General features: G+C 43.7%; 1 protein-coding gene across 1 annotated transcript; it reads right to left on the bottom strand.

The window, feature by feature from the left end:
• Positions 1-8,474: 8,474 nt before the first annotated feature.
• On the bottom strand, positions 8,475-12,886 carry LOC119364809 (probable GMP synthase [glutamine-hydrolyzing]). Its single transcript, XM_037630343.1, has 5 exons — positions 11,805-12,886; positions 9,744-9,801; positions 9,542-9,625; positions 9,323-9,464; positions 8,475-9,036 (listed from the first exon to the last, which is right to left on the bottom strand). Exons 1-5 carry the CDS (start codon positions 12,283-12,285, stop codon positions 8,632-8,634), a joined length of 1,170 nt encoding a protein of 389 aa, XP_037486240.1. The 5' UTR covers positions 12,286-12,886; the 3' UTR covers positions 8,475-8,631.
• Between the last annotated feature and the right edge of the window lie 4,522 nt (positions 12,887-17,408).

Genomic DNA, 17,408 nt, shown 5'->3' with positions numbered 1-17,408 from the left:
TCCTTGCTCAAAGCACCTCTTGCAAAACTGCTTGGGGAGATTGTTCCTTGGTATGTGACTCCTCCATTGGTCCAATTAGTTTTTGTTCTAGTGCTTTATTCATTGCAAATTTTTGCTGCATAGGTGACCATGTTCTTGAGCTTGCATGTCAAATTTATATGGTTCCAAGTAGTTCTAATGCTTGATATAGGCCCTAGGCACTTGTGGGAGTTGTTGCTATCAATTTTATTGAAGTTGGTTCACTTTTATTTGAAGTTACTAAAAATTTCAGATTGTTTCAGAAATAATGAAGAGACTTTTGAGGGGCTCGTCGAGCCGAAGCTCTAAGGAAAAACAAAAGGAAGAAGAGGAGAAGCCCAAATTTAATTTGCCTCGCACCCCGGAGGTCCGGCCGTGTGAATGGTCTTCCGATGACTTCTTGAGGAGAGCTGGGATTTATGAAGACTTCTATTTATTAATTGAGAATGCTGGCCTCACCGACTTCCTCCACCAGCAACGTCATCAGTATCTCTTACTCACAAATACTTTTCTGCAAAACTTCTACTTTTTCCCTAAAAAATCATCTCCAACAGTAGAGTTTCATTTATATGACGTTGTTAAAGAGATGACATTAGCTGAATTCTGCGAGGTTTGCAGAATACCCTTTGAGGGCACCTTAGATGAACCCCACCGTAACGAAGTAGAAGCTTTTATTAACACTATCACGATGGGAGAAACCAGGAAGGTTCCTGATGCAAGGATCACTAGCATACATTATCCTGTTTTACGCTACTTTGCCTTATTTGCTAGTTGTTGCTTGATTGGACGCGGGAACTGTGGGAACCTTAGTATTCCTGATATTATTATTTTGCTCCATGGTTTATACCGCAATAACTCTGTTAGTGTGGGTGGAATTGTTGCTAGACGGTTAAGTCTTAACCGTACTAAGGGCCCCATCTTTGGAGGCATTTATCCTTCACGCCTAGCTGAACATTTTGAAATACCTATTAGGCATGCAGAGAAAGAAGAAACAGCGCTGCCCCGTGCTTATTTAGATTACAAGAGTATGATAGCGCATGATTTTCTTGTTAAGAGTCGCGATGGGGAGCTCAAATATAAATTATACTTTGATAAACATCACCCTCAGACTATTACTTTGCCTGCTCCTTCCTTGTTTAACTTGTCTGCAGAACCTCACATCGTTCTGTGGTCGGCTGTTCAAGCCTATCGAAATCCTACACCAGCCCCGGAACCGGAACCACAAGATGAGCCTCCATGACTATCTGTTTATTCTTGGGATCCAGAGGAGGCTGCCAGCCAGTGGCAGCCGGAGCCTTCTTCGTCACAGTATGACCCCAGCTTCACCTACGGGTATCCGCTAGGCTATCCCTAGCAATAGACCAACTTAGGCCAAAAGCCTAAGCTTGGGGGAGTACGTATTTCCCACCGACATTACATTCATGTTCACACACACTCATTGCTAGATGTCGGTGCTCATACTCTTTCATTGTATTATCCATGTTGGTTTAAATTTCTTTTTCCTACTTTCTTCTTGTGTGTTTGATAAACCTTAAGAAAAACCAAAAAAAATAGTTAGTTTACTTTTCATGCTTGTAGTAGAATTAAAAAGAAAACCCAAAAATATTTCACGTTCTTCTTTTACTTGTTGGGAGCTTTCCCGTGTAAATAGTTTTTATTTTCTTTTCTTTCTTTTGGGGGTTGAGAAGACCATATTGGAAACGCTTAGTGGCTCTTTTATGCATGATTGTTTATTTAACTTAGATCCCATATTACTTGTCTTCTCTCTTGAGTTGAATGCTTGCAGATTCCAGCTTAGTCCAATGCACATGCACTCTTATTATTATACATACCGTTCGGTCATGCAAGTGAAAGGCAATAATGATGATATATGATGGACTTATTGGGAAGAGAAAAGCTGGTATGAACTCGACCTCTCTTTTTTTTGTAAATATGATGATTCATCGTTCTTGATTCAGCTATTATGAAGTAAACATATTTGCAATGACATTTAGAGATTATAGTTGCTTGTGCCATGCTTGATTAGCTATGAGTTATAATGGTTTACCTTGCGTGCCAACATGCTATTAGAATGATTATGATGTGGTATGATGGGGTGGTATCCTCCTTTAAATGTATTGAGTGACTCGACTTGGCACATGTTCACGCATGTAGTTGAATCAAATCAACATAGCCTTCATGATATTTATGTTCATGGTGGATTATATCCTACTCATGCTTGTACTCGGTGTGAATTAATTTTAATGCATGTTTACGACTGTTGTCGCTCTCTCAGTTGGTCGCTTCCCAGTCTTTTGCTAGCCTTCACCTGTACTAAGTGGGAATACTGCTTGTGCATCCAAACTCCTTAAACCCCAAAGTTATTCCATATGAGTCCACTATACCTACCTATATGCGGTATTTACCTGCCGTTCCAAGTAAATTTGTATGTGCCAAACTCTAAACCTTCAAATAAACATTCTGTTTTGCTGCTCGAATAGCTCATATGTCAACTAGAGATGCCCTTATCTTCCATGTTAGGCAATTTATTCTCAAGAGGAGTGGACTCCACTCCTCATTCACGAGAAAATGGCTGGTATCCGGGATGCCCAGTCCCATGCTTTGTGCAAACTAAATCAAAATAACTGCAAACAAAACTCCCCTTGGGACCCGTTGAATGTTGGAGGCGCTCGTTGTTTCGAGCAAGCCATGGATTGATGCTTGTGGAGGAAGGGGAGTATAAACTTTACCATTCTGTTTGGGAACCGCCTATAATTTGTTTAGCATGGAAGATATCGTCGTCTTTTAGTTGTTATGTTGACAATGAAAGTATGCCGCTCAAAATATAATTTATCTCTATTTCAAAACCGAGCTCTAGCACCTCTACAAATCCCTGCTTCCCTCTGCAAAGGGCCTATCCATTTACTTTTATGTTGAGTCATCACCCTTCTTATTAAAAAGCACCCGCTGGAGAGCACACTGTCGTTTGCATTCATTATTATTGGTTTATATTGGGTATGACTTGACTGGATCTCTTTTACCATGAATTACAATGTTTAGTCAGTCCTTGATCTTTAAAGGTGCTCTGCATTTATGTTTTGCGGTCTCAGAAAGGGCTAGCGAGATACCATTTTGTTATATCATGTTATGATTATTTTGAGAAAGTGTTGTCATCCGAGTTTTGCTATTATGGCTCGCTAGCTGATTATGCTATTGATATGAGTAATTGTGAGACCTACGTGTTATTGTGAGTATGGTTAGTTCATAATAATTGCTGAAACTTGAATGTTGGCTTTTCATGTTTACAACAACAAGAGCAAACAGAGTTTGTAAAAGTTTTTCTTTTTCTCTTTCAGTTTGTCAACTGAATTGCTTGAGGACAAGCAAGGGTTTAAGCTTGGGGGAGTTGATACGTCTCCGTCGTATCTACTTTTCCAAACACTTTTGCCCTTGTTTTGGACTCTAACTTGTATGATTTGAATGGAACTAACCCGGACTGACGCTGTTTTCAGCAGAACTGACATGGTGTTGTTTTTTGTGCAGAAAATAAAAATCCTCGGAATGTCCTGAAACTCCACGAAACACCTTAGAAAAAATAAAGAAAAATCCTGGCAAAAGATGAAGACCAGGGGGCCCACACCCTGCTCACGAGGGTGCCCCCCCCCGGGCGCACCCCCCTACCTCGTGGGCCCCCTGGTGGCCCTCCGACGCCAACTCCAACTCCATATATTGGCTTTCGGGGAGAAAAAATCAGAGAGAAGAAATCATCGCGTTTTACGATACGGAGCCGCCGCCAAGCCCTAATCTCTCTCGGGAGGGATGATCTGGAGTCCGTTCGGGGCTCCAGAGAGGGGGATTCGTCGCTGTCGTCATCATCAACCATCCTTCATCACCAATTTCATGATGCTCACCGCCATGCGTGAGTAATTGCATCGTAGGCTTGCTGGACGGTGATGGGTTGGATGATATTTATCATGTAATCGAGTTAGCTTTGTTAGGGTTTGATCCCTAGTATCCATTATGTTCTGAGATTGATGTTGCTATGACTTTGCTATGCTTAATGCTTGTCACTAGGGCCCGAGTGCCATGATTTCAGATCTGAACCTATTATGTTTTCATGAATATATGTGTGTTCTAGATCCTATCTTGCAAGTCTATAGTCACCTACTATGTGTTATGATCCGGCAACCCCGAAGTGACAGTAATCGGGACCACTCCCGGTGATGACCATAGTTTGAGGAGTTCATGTATTCACTATGTGCTAATGCTTTGTTCTGGTTCTCTATTAAAAGGAGGCCTTAATATCCCTTAGTTTCCAATAGGACCCTGCCGCCACGGGAAGGTAGGACAAAAGATGTCATGCAAGTTCTTTTCCATAAGCACGTGACTATATACGGAATGCATGCCTACATTACATTGATGAACTGGAGCTAGTTCTGTGTCACCCTATGTTATGACTGCTACATGATGAACCACATCCGGCATAATTATCCATCGCTAATCCGGTGCCTACGAGTTTTCCATATACTGGTTTACACTTATTTACTTTTCCGTTGCTACTGTTACAATCACTACAAAATACCAAAAACATTACCTTTGTTGTCTTTACTTTTGTTACCGTTACCACCACTATCATATTACTTTGCTACTAAACACTTTGCTGCAGATACTAAGTTTCCAGGTATGGTTGAATTGACAACTCAGCTGCTAATACTTGAGAATATTCTTTGGCTCCCCTTGTGTCGAATCAATAAATTTGGGTTGAATACTCTACCCTCGAAAACTGTTGCGATCCCCTATACTTGTGGGTTATCAAGACTCTAGCAATGAGAGGGGAGTTTGTGTCTACGTACCCTTGTAGACCGAAAGCGTTAACAATCTAGAGATCGTGGTTGACGTAGTCGTACTCGCATCGGGATCCAATCCGATCCAAGCACCACGCGTGTGGCACCTCCGAGTTTAGCACATTTTGCCTCGGTGGCGGCCTCTCCTTCTTGATCCAGCAAGCAAGGGAGAGGAGGTAGATGAGATCTGAACCAACACGACAACTTGGTGGTGGTGGCAGCAACAGAACTGCAGCAAGGCTTCGCCAACCGTCTGCGCGAGGTGGAGGAGGATCTTGGTGCACCTACACTAGGGGTGTGGGACCTTGACCCACTACCCACGTCCATGTGGGCGTCCCATGCAGCTGGGCCCCACTCCAAAACCTTCTAGAACCTTCCCTGTACAATATCGAGAAAACCTGTACATTTTTTGGAACCCTGAATATGACTTCCCATATATAAATCTTTACTCTGGATCAATTCAGAGCTCCTTGTGATATCTCAGATCCCATCCATGACTCTGAACTACTTTTGGCTTCACCATATGAATATCTCAACACTACCCTAGCGCTACTGAATGTTAAGTGTGTGACCCTACGGGTTTGAGACCATGCAGACATGACCAATAGTGGGACCTGGATGCCCATGTTGGTTTCTACATATTCCATGAAGATCTTTATCGGTTGAACCATGATGTCGAGGATTCAATTAATCCTGTATACAATTCTCTTTGTCTAGCAATATGTTACTTGCCCGAGATTCGATCGTCAGTATCGCCATACCTAGTTCAATCTCGTTACCGGCATGTCTCTTTACACGTTCCGTAATACAAGATCCCCATGACTAAACTCATTAGTCACATGCTTGCAAGCTTCTTGTGATGTTGTATTACTCAGAGGGCCCAGAGATATCTCTCTGCTACACGGAGTGACAAATCTCAGTCTCGATCCATGCAACCCACCAAATACCTTAGGAGATACTTGAAGAGTACATTTATGGTCACGCAGCTATGAAGTGACTTTTGATAGCTCACAAAGTATTCCTCCGGTATCCAGGGGTGGCTTGATCTCATGGTCTAAGGAATAGATACTTGACATTACGAAAGCTACGGCAAAGTGAACTAAGTGATATAAGCTTACGATTGGGTCTATCCATCACATCATTCTCCTAATGATGTGATCCTGTTATCAAATGACAACTCATGTCTATGGTTAGGAAACGTTAACAATCTTTGATCAACGAGCTAGTCTAGTACAGACTTACTAGGGACACACTATTGTTTATGTATTCACACATGTATTTAAGTTTCCGGTCAATATAATTCTAGCATGAATAATAAATATGTGCTACCATTGTTTTTATTTACTCTGCATATTAGTTTGACTGAAGTCAAATTTCATAAAGTTTGATCAAGTTTATAGAAAAAATATTAATATTTACCATAACAAATCTATATGATGTGAAAGTACATTCAATAATAAATCTAATGGTATTGATTTGTTATTGTATATGTTAATATTTTTGTTTATAAACTTTGTCAAAGTTTATGAAGCTTGACTTTGACCAAAGCTAATATGCGGACTAAATAAAAAAGGAGGGAGTATCATACTAAGGAAATATAATAATAACCAATTTATTATTGCCTCTAGGGTATATTTCCAACGACAAATTTGCGGTAGTTTGATATGACTGAGGCACTATCAGATACTTATCTAGGCTTGCCATTCATTGTGGGTCTAGATAGGACTGATTGTTTCCAGTTTTTGATGGATCGAGTTATGAAAAGAATTATGGGATGGAAGGAAAGGAAAGTTTCAACACGAGGAAAAGAAGTGCTACTCAAATCAATTGTACATACTATACCATCTTATGCAATGTCGGTTTTCAAAATTCCAAAATAGATTTGTAAAGGAACTACAGACATGGTGCCGCATTATTGGTGGGGTGATGGTGACAATCAGATGAGAATGCACTAGTTTGTGTGGTGAAAGTTGTGTGTGCCAAAGAAAGAAGGTGGAATGGGATTTCGAGATATTCATTGTTTTAACCTAGCACTGCTTGCAAAATAGGCTTGGATATTAGTTGATAATCCAGATTCCATTTGTGCCCGTGTTCTCAAAGCCAAGTATTATCTAGATTGTGGTATTTCGAATGCGACTCTGAAAAAGAGAGCCTCATTCACATGGAAAAGTATTATGTCAGGGGTGCAGACACTAAAAAAAGGTCATACATGGAGGGTCGGTGATGGTAGTCGAATCAATGTTTGGGATGATGAATGAATCCCTAACTCACCTACCAAGAAAGTGATCACGTCTCGTGGAGGCAATTTACTATCAAAGGTAAGTGATTTCATTGACCCTGTTACGGGTCGTTTTGATGAAGAGTTGGTTTCTCAAACATTCCGGCAAGTTGACGTGGCGCGGATCCTTGTGATTTCGTTGCCTGAATTTGATATGTCGAACTTCGTAGCATGGAACTTCGGCAAAAATGGGAGATTCCCAGTGAGATCAGCATACTTTGTGGAGTGGCACAACCAATATGGATACAAAATATCAGGAGAAAATACAGTCGGGCCCTTAAGGAATTCACCAATGTGGGGGACGGTCTGGAGCTTAAGCTATCCTGCCAAACTTCAATTTTTCCTCTGAGGAACTTTGTTAGGATTGCTACCATGTCGGGTGACTTTGGCTAATAAACTATAAAAGTTAGTGGGCAATGTCCTACATACGGTATAGGAGCGGAGGATACCAAGCACCGGTTATTCACTTGTGCAAAGCTAAAGAGGTATGGAGGTTACTAGGTCTGGACTTTACTATTGATAGAGCATGTGTCGTGGATCATGCAGGAGAAACTGTGCTAGAATATTTATTGGTGCAACCAGCTGAAGAATGGGTGATCCTCAGTCTGAGAAATTCAACGGAAGCAATTGCTATTGGTTCCTGGTATTTATGGTGAGAGAGGAGAAAGTTAGTGCATAATGAAAAGGTCCAGGAACCTAAGTTCATAGCAATGGCAATCAGAGATTTGGTTGCTAACTATACTACGGTTTGGTTGCTAACTATACTACGGCGAGTGATCCAAAGGCAACGATCGAGCAACATGGCTGGAAAAGACCAAGGAGCAATTATGTGAAGAGCAACATGGCTGGAAAAGACCAAGGAGCAATTATGTGAAGCCAAACGTATATGAGGCTAGACTCGAATGGCAGATTCCTCACGGCAAGAACCGAGGAAGTCGATTGGTGCAGAGATGGGCTTATGGCCTAGGCATTGGCCTTACGGTTTGGTCTCAATTTGGCGACTACAATCAAGTGTAATCGCACAAAGGTGAACTCCAACGACATCGAGGTGATAGAGAAAATGAAGAACGGAGGTCGCTCTTTCGGTCTATCGGCAGCAAATTTTTATGATATATATCACATTACGTGTGATTTTCACATATTATTTTTGAACATGCTCCTAGAGAGACTAATTGTGCTGCCAATGATTTAGCCAAACTAGTTAGAAGTAGCCAAACTAGTTAGAGATTGTTGATACTCTTGTAAAAGATATATTATGGTCATCACCTTGCAATTGCAATAAAGAGTACTTTGATGTAAAAAGAAAAACTAACTAACAGAGTACGAGGGCCAACCTGAGATGCCAGCTCCACCACTGATTCAGGAAAAACAAATGCATTTGCATCACAAAGAATATACATCATTACATGCTGCTGTTCAACCAGTCTTAACACGCCGAGAAAAGCTACCCTACGATACACAAAATGCACACAACGCTTATACATGGCTCCAGCGTCCCCCTCCCAGCCGCCGCTACGAGATGCTGAGCTCGTCTATCGTTCTGGACAGCTCGATGTCAACGGCTAGTCCGTTAGCGGCCCCGTTCGCCTTTTGCTCCGCGGCGTGATTGCTGGCGCCTGAATTTGCTTCGCTGCCAGATTCGGTAGTAGGCTTAGCACCGGTTGCGGCTGCAGCGCATTCAGCAAACCGGTAGCAGGAGACGAGGTGGTCGTTGGTCATGCCGGAGACTTGCATGAAAGTGTACACGACTGTTGGGCCTACGCTGCGGAAACCCCTTCGGACCAAATCTTTGCTTATCGCGTCCGCTTTAGATGTCTTGACAGGAACCTGACGGGGATACCTGAATGTGCTCAATATAGGTCTATGGTTCACAAAGCTCCAGCAGTACTTATCAAATGACCCAAACTCCTCTATAACCTGCAATGATAAACACATGGTGAAGGTAAGACAACACGGTTCAAGAATATCTTGTGGCAAAGATCATGTGAGGCTTTTTTATCAGTAGAAGTGGGTGCAAGAAACTGCGTCCAAAATGTCAGTAAGAAAGGTAAATGTTTCATTTCCATATGGAGCTACCAAAACTTAAGGAGAGTAAAATACAGCTATATATATTTCACTTGTTCTAATCCCAAAGCAGCACTTAGTTTCAAGAATCAAGATTCATAATCATGACAGCGCTTATTATGAGTGAAGAATCAAGCACCTTCAGTATTTGTCGTGCATTCTCAATAACACCGCGCAATTTCTGTTCAGATAACAAGGAGCTGCTAGGACTTCCAGGTGCAATAATCTTCCTCTCGCTTAATTTAGAGACCGATGCAGGGTCAAAATCCATGAAAACCTCCCTGTGAAGCACACCTGAAGATGTTACCAGGGTTGCCAAATGCCAACATCCAAGTACATCAAAAGTGTAAAGAGCTACCTGAATATAGATCTCTTGTTCAAAATTGTTGGCCATGTAAGTTCGGCCAGTGAACCCGAGAGCACCAGTAACTCAAACAACTTCCTGTAATTAACATAAGCATTTAATAAGACATTCTTTGGAGAAAAATAAAACAGTATGTTTTAAGTGTTGTATACATAAAGAAACTAGTATTTTTTTTTCAAGGTTCATGGTTGCATACTTGTCGTCATGAACTGGAACTCCCCATTCTTCATCATGAAATGCAACATAACATGGATCTGCACTTGTAAGTGAATATGATCAAATCAAGTGATGACCACACTAAAGATAAGAACTAACGAAGAATATTTTGAAGATATAAAATGTACCATGGATTATATGAAACGAATGATGGCTAATAGGCAAAAGAGAGGATAATAGCTTTTAAGTGTGATGAATTCTCTAAATAAACACTAGATTAGTGGTATAATCAGCTTCATCTTATTGCAGCAATTGGTAATTAAAAAGTAGCGGGGAAAGGATATCCAGGAATGTGAAAAACTCTAAAAATAAAAATCATACACTTCGCTCAAAAGTATATGTTCATGCCCCCAAAATTTATAATAGTCACAGACTGGGTTTCAATATGCAGCTTTGCATTATCACTGTAATGATTCACGTGAAAAAATAAAGTTGTGATTACATATTACCAGGTCCTTAGTAATGAAAATAGCATTACTGGAGCAAAACAGGGAATGAGAGAAAAGGACCCATTCCTGTCTACTTTAATATCAAGCCTATGAACATGCAAGTATGTGTCATTCTCAAACTTACATTCCAACTTGGAAATCCACAAGATTCTAGTGACTTCTTCAAATTAGTTTACATGCTTGTGACGGTACTCAATGATTATATCCATATTTGTGGTCAGTGAAATTTGTTGTACTACTCTATGTGCATCACTACTGGTAAACAACAGGGGTAGCCCACATGCAGCTCTGTAATAGAATGCTAGCCACAATACACAAAACTCATGGGCATCCAATTGCAAACTTCTTTGAATAGGTCATACAGATAGTCACACACTAAGTCCTTAACTCACTAAGAAGATACCTACCAAATTCTCATTTTCACCTACTCTCTTCAATAAGGTCTATATGTAGCATGACAAATGTTGCTAGTCCTACATGTTCTCAAAAGAACATTGCTAGTCCAACAAGACATTGTTTCAAATTTCTAAGTTTATAGCTGTGCTTTCATCGTGCATGATCTTACAGAATATCTGTGTATATGTTGTTTCAGTAAGTAGAAATATAAAATACCCTTATTTAAATCACCACTGTGTGAAGGTTTTCTAGAGTTAGTTCCTGTTCTGTATGACAAAAATCAGCAGGGCGTAATTCTACACTTTCCTAGTCACATCAAGTAATACCTACCTTCTGCATACAAAATCAAAAATTAAATTGCTTACACACAACCACATCAGATCCACACAACACATTAATGTAAACAAGAATACTGATACAGTGAGTAACTTCATAAGGCTAGCCATAGTGGGAGTAACTTAGGTAGTAACATAACGCACCCCAAGACATATATGCTTATGTGGCATGGAGTTAATGAGGAGAGAGGTGTTTGTAGTAACATAATATGTTACCATAACATAACACACCCCGATGCAAAATGAGTCTACAACATAATAAATGAATGCTTGCATGACACTACACTTATGTTACTATCCACTATGATGATAGTAACATAGACTAGTGACATGCATATGTTACTAGTCTAAGTTACTGGCCACTATAACTAGCCTAAGGTAGAATGACAGTCTTTAGCAATGTACCTCCTTGTGATGATAGCTTTCTAACTACTTACAACAACAACAACAAAGCCTTTAGTCCCAAACAAGTTGGGGTAGGCTAGAGGTGAAACCCATAAGATCTCGCAACCAACTCATGGCTCTGGCACATGGATAGCAAGCTTCCTAACTACTTAATCATAAATTTTCTTAGCAACTGCAACAGTTGGAATCTTAAAGATCAGAGACCCCTGAAATGCTTCATCCATAAATGAATCATAGAATCCTGGTCCCCGGTTTGCATCATTGGAATATAGCATTCTAAACTCAATAAAATGGACCTTTTCATCTGAACTTTAGATCGGATGCAGATTGCCTCCTCTCCCTACAACAAAGCTACTACTGCAGTACTAGAAACCATTGCACTAGACCAATTGCAGGTTTATATGTTCAAAGGAGCAGTGGCTCAAGAAAATGCAAAGCAATGGAAAAAAGACGCACCGGTATTAGCAGTAACCCAAGCACACCTCCTCTTCAGACCAGAAGCATCACTTGGAGAAGCAGATCCAGCCTCCCTTTCCAGCATGGCAGAGACCTTATGATCAGCCTGGGAGACGGTCTTCTTCTTCCTCGGCCCAAACACCGGCCTCCCAATCCGCCCAGTGGATGCCCGGCTGCAGAATGAGTCTGTCGAAGCGTCTGATGAGCATGAGGCGTCAAGAGAGAACCCTGAGCGCAGTAGCAGCTCCTGCCGGCGCATCCCTGCCGGCACGCTGAGCGAAGGGAGCAATGTAGGCACAGCAGCAGGCTTCTTCTCCTCCACTGTCGCTGTTGCTGATGCGACATCCCTCCCAGGCCTCGGTGACGCCTTCCGACCCCGTGTAGCAGACACAGATCGTGTCCTGCTCCCCGCAGACCGCGGCTCAGAGTCTCCACCACCTGAAGCCGGCGACAGCCGCCCCCTCGAACTAGACCCGGACATTGCGACCAAATCACCAACTTGTCCCAACCTCCCCAAAACCCCTCCTCCTCCTCGCCCCCTTCACAGGCTTGGCAGGAAACCAAATCGACGAGGCACAGCTGGTCCGGAAACACCAAATTGCGCGAAAGCGAGCACCAGACCTCGGGTAACTCGCCGCATTCCGAACGATCCCCAGCCCTCTCTCGGCAAATCCACGAGCAAAACCCTAGCAATCGACGCCCGACCTCCCCGGCATTGCGGAGAGCGAGCTCAGAGGCCTCGATCTAAACCCCAGAAACGTCCAGACCTCCCCGCCGCGAGCTCTCGGAGGCAAAAACGAAAGCTCAGCCGCGAAACCTCGCAGGCATCGGCGGCGGGGCGAGGGAACAGCTCCCGCGAGGCCCGATTTGGGTTCCCCCCGAGCAGCACGCCCCTCCTCCGAACCCCGGCAACGGCGACGCGGCGCGCGAGCAGCCAAGAGGGGACCCTAGGAGCGCTGGGGGTGGCGGTGGCGGGGGCGGAGCGGGGGCGGGGGCAGAGGCGGAGGCGGAGGCGGAGATGGAGTGAGGTGTCCCGAGCAGGCAGCAGTAGCAGCAGCAGCTCGAAATTTACTGCCGCTGGTATTGGTGGGTGGTACTGGTAGGTGCCTTTGCCTGGTGTTTAGCAGTAGATTTGGATTAGCGAGGTGTTTTGGTCCCGGTACAGCTGCTTTGCGTGTGCGCCGTTTTTGGCCTTGGAGTTGGTGGTGGCAGCTCGAAGTTCACTGTGATCTGTCCCCTTGCTTCGAGAGATGCCTCTCAATGCTCTCTCGTCCAACGTGACAGATGATTCCATGTTTTCGTGTGGAGGTTGCTTCGCGGTCGTCCTTCTTTGCCTTCAATCTTTCTTTCTTTCTTTCTTTTTGCCTTCGATCATTGTTAGGGCCTATTTGTTCCAAAGGATGCTCATAAGAATTTAGAAATATAAATTTTAGGAAATTTTTCTATGTTGGTCATTTGCTTGGTATGATGGAAGCATCCACTCAAGCCTCTTCGAAAAGAATACTTTGTGTTTTTCAATATGTAAGCAAACGAACCAAAATTATGTAGGATTTGAATGGGCATGACATTAACCTTAGTTCACAACTGGGACATTTTCTTCCGATTGAAGGAAGTATTACTTTTGTATTCATATATTCTTTTGGAATTCTGCAAATCAAAGAGATCGTGCTGCTAGATTGAGGCTTCACCGGATATGTTGTTTGGACTTGAGGTTCAGCTTGTGCTGCTTCTACCTTTCATTAAAGAAAACCTACACTACTTGGTGCAATCTCAGACAAATAATACCCAGATCAGCAGAATCTGGATTGCGGCATGTTTTCCTCTTCTGTAAATTTGTGAGGGTGTGACTATGCGCATTATTAGATAAAATTGTTTTTTTGCGCGGGAGGGATAAATTTGTTGGATGCTAGGTATCCCTAACCAGAATATTCTCTTAAAACTTAGTCAAAATTGTATTTATAAGTTTTATAGAATTGAGGAAAAGAAAACACGCACATGGGTATTGGATAGAAACCCACCCTTACATTTTTTTTTCATAAACAAGTATGAACATTTGTGAGAAGCCATGGGACATTTATTATTGATGATCTTTTGTTGCTTGGCTAGTTCGTGCTTTTCTTTAGTTTGGCAAAATGAAGCTAAAAATGTGCTTGAGTATTGCATGATACACTTAGCATTTACAGCCAACAAAGAATATGAAAATTGTATGTCATGCTTGTCCAAATGCGCATGGCGTGAACGAAAGGTGTGGGTATACCATTTTTTTCGAGGCCAAAAGATTTCCCTCATCCAATAATTAAGAAGAATGGTGGCAGAGGTTTACAAAAAGAAAAGGACGAAATATACAAGTTGAACTAATCCCCTGGCAATGATGTTTCTCAAGTGACTGGAACCCGCGGTTGCCTAAAACTTGGCCTCGCTCTTGATGTTGGTCAAAAAGGTAGGTGATGACGATGGACTTGTTTTAGAAGACTCGTGCATTTTGCTTGTTCCATAAGGCCTAATTAGTAACACTGTGAGGGAAGTCATCGCTTTTTGATTTGTAATATTTTTGCTTCACATGTTGATCCATCATTTTTATGACTGCTATCTCACCCACCGAGATAAGTCTATCATTCATTAACCATTCTCCAAAACCCTCAATAAGAAATGGGTAAAGAACAGATGTGTGCCCGCCAATTCTTGCGCCCGCTTGCAATATGGGCCTAAAATTCGGTCAAACCTGCTTTTCCGAACAGTCCGCGATCCACACCCTATTTGGAGTCATAAAACATGCAAAATGGGCATAAAAAACTATGCACTTTGGGTGTGCGCTAGGCTTAAACTTCACCGAACATGACACACAGACATAAACACATTGTCTGTTTGGATTTGAGATTCAGTTTTTGTTGCCTATAGGCACAAGCTCAACTAATGCAAATGTCTGGTTCTATAACTAGATTTGCATCCTATCACTCCCCCCGTTTTCCCTGCTATGAATAAGAAATAGAAGATGTGTTTCCTAGACCTACTCGTGACTTATAAGCAAATGTTTTCACTTTATTTATGTCAAACTTGTCATCACCTACAATACATAAGGAAAATCTCTCTCATTAAAGGGAGATATTGTTAGTTAGCTCCTCTCCTCCCCGGCCCCGCGCGGCGACCAGGGGGAACCCTAGCGCCGCCAAGCCCTCGGCCCTCTCTCCCACCTCTCCTGCCCGCCGCCGCCGGGGCGCGCCGCCGGGCAAAGCCCGGTTGGCATCGGCGGCTGCGGGATCTCTCCTCCCCGCAGTGGCCGGACCTGGCGCGGGTGGTGTTCGGCGGCAGTTGGCGGCGCGTTGGCGACGGGGCGTGCCTGCGAGGGCTCAGGGGGCGACGGCAGGAGCTGCTTCCCCCGGTGGTCGCGTGGAGGGCCGTTCGGGGCGCACCTATGGTGGTCGTGGTCGATCTGCTTCAGATCTGACCGCCGGCACCTCGGGCGACGCGGGGATCTCGGGGCGGCAGCCTCGATCGGTGGCGCGCGGTGCAGCATGCCTGGCGGGCGGCACCCGCGGGCGCGGATGGGGGGCCCTACACGGTTGCGTGGGCGGCGTGGACGCGGCGGCACTACGGCGGCTCCTCGATGGCCGCCCGGAGTTTCATGGGAGGTGTCGTCTCCGACTCGATCTACTTCGGTTCGTGCTGGATACGGTAGCGAGTACGGTCGATGCCAATACTGCCTAGACGGATCTGGCGGGTGGGCATGGATCCGGGGGAAACTCCAGGCCGACGTGGCGGCCGCACCAAAGTCGACGCCCTCAGCGCCGATTACCTTCTTGTAGGCTTCGGTGTGGATCATACGCCCCCCACCTCTGCCATGAGCGCAGACGAAAGCCTCTGTTCCTCTGTTTGGGCAACGATGACACTTTGGTGTCGTGTTCCTTCCTGAAGGCGTCGGCCGAGGACTGCTCAGGGTGGTGGAGTTGCTAGTAGTTCGGAGTCAACGCGAGACGGCATGTAGGTGGAGCGGTGTGGCATCAACAGTATCATCGACGGTGGGTCTCGGCGGCATGGCGCAGTCGAGTCCCCGTGTCTGATGCGCGGAGGTGGACTCGCGCAGGAGGAGGAAGCTGTCTGGCGTCATGGTGGCGTCGACGGTAGCTAGACCGTGCAAGGTAGATGCAACAGTACAGCTCTGAAGATGGATTGGTGCCAGGTGGCTGCGGCGGCCTCATACCCGGCAGGCGTCCTGGTTGAGGAGTGCGCCGGACTGGTAGGTGCTCCATACCCGGCAGGCGTCCTGGTTGGGACCCCAGGTCTTAGGTGTTTAGGTTTGGCTGTGATGTCTGTTTGGTATTAGGCCTAGACTATTAGCGCCCCTTCATCGATTGGATAGGTGTAGCACAGTTGTTGCTTAGACGGTGGCTTTAGTCTTGCTGTTGTATGACTTTATAAGGTCTTGTGAGAATAATTAATAAAGTGGCCGTATGCATCGCCCAGATGCAGAGGCCGGGGGTCATTCTCCTTTCTAAAAAAAACTACAATATATAAACTAAAATTATTTCGCGTTTTACCCATCCCTCTAGCCTAACTAGTCAAGAATTTTGGTTATGATAATTATTATGTGCATTATTCGGTAAAATCATTGATTGCTAGATATTCCTAATTGTGATGTTCTTTCTTCCCAAATCGTGTTTGGTTTTGCTATTGGACAATTATCTGGGTTTTTCAGTTCAATCAAATTTTTATTTTTTTTAATGTGTGTTTGCTTCGTCTTTCTTGTTCTTCTCCAACTCAACAAAAATCATGTGTAGCCCTTCAGTTGTAGACACATCTTAGTTTTTCTTGAAACAAAATCACTTTATTAAATTCAAATAACAGTTACATCATCCATAAGGAAAGGTATAGTTTGGCTCATAGGTTCCTTGAACTAAGCACTGGTAGCATTAAATCTGGCCAACATACCAAGATCATGAGTAAATCTTATTTGCTTCCTTATTATAATGTACGAAACTACTTTGAGGGAAATCACAAGGAATGTCATAACAATCATCAAAAACTGACGTGCCTTGCTCCTGCTAATCGAGGGCCATTCTTCATGGTGATGATGACCTAGAGATTATCAAAATTAATGACAAAGCGATTGCATCCAGCCGATACGGGCTAAATCTCAGTGCAATGGCTTCAGTAGCCAGGACATCAGCACAACAATCAATTCTCCGACCCCCCCCCCAACCCCCACCCAGATAAACTTTCTGCTAGCATCTCTCAAATTTGCACCAGCCGAGCCGCTAAGCAGGTCTTAATCGAAAGAGGCATCAACATTAAGTTTAACAAACTCCACCGGGGCCAAGTCCAACCTCCTCTTCATGGTGACATTAGGGGAAGAAGCAACCACATAGTTAGCCGCCAAAGCATGAAGCTCCAAAGCAACTTGATTAATATCTTGTGTCCTCTCACCATGAACGAGCTTACACCTTTCCCGGCACAAATACCAAGTGGTAATGGCGATCATCTCACAAACATTTTTAAGACCCAAAATAGATAAACCCCTATCAGGCAAATGGAGTAAAAACTCAAGAACAACTTCACCAACACGGTCCATCTCACAAGGTTTTTTACATCGTCCAAACCCAACCCTCT

Source organism: Triticum dicoccoides, chromosome 2B (genome assembly GCF_002162155.2).
Source record: "Triticum dicoccoides isolate Atlit2015 ecotype Zavitan chromosome 2B, WEW_v2.0, whole genome shotgun sequence".
Classification (NCBI taxonomy): domain Eukaryota; kingdom Viridiplantae; phylum Streptophyta; class Magnoliopsida; order Poales; family Poaceae; genus Triticum; species Triticum dicoccoides.
This window is presented reverse-complemented; position numbering and strand designations above follow the sequence as displayed.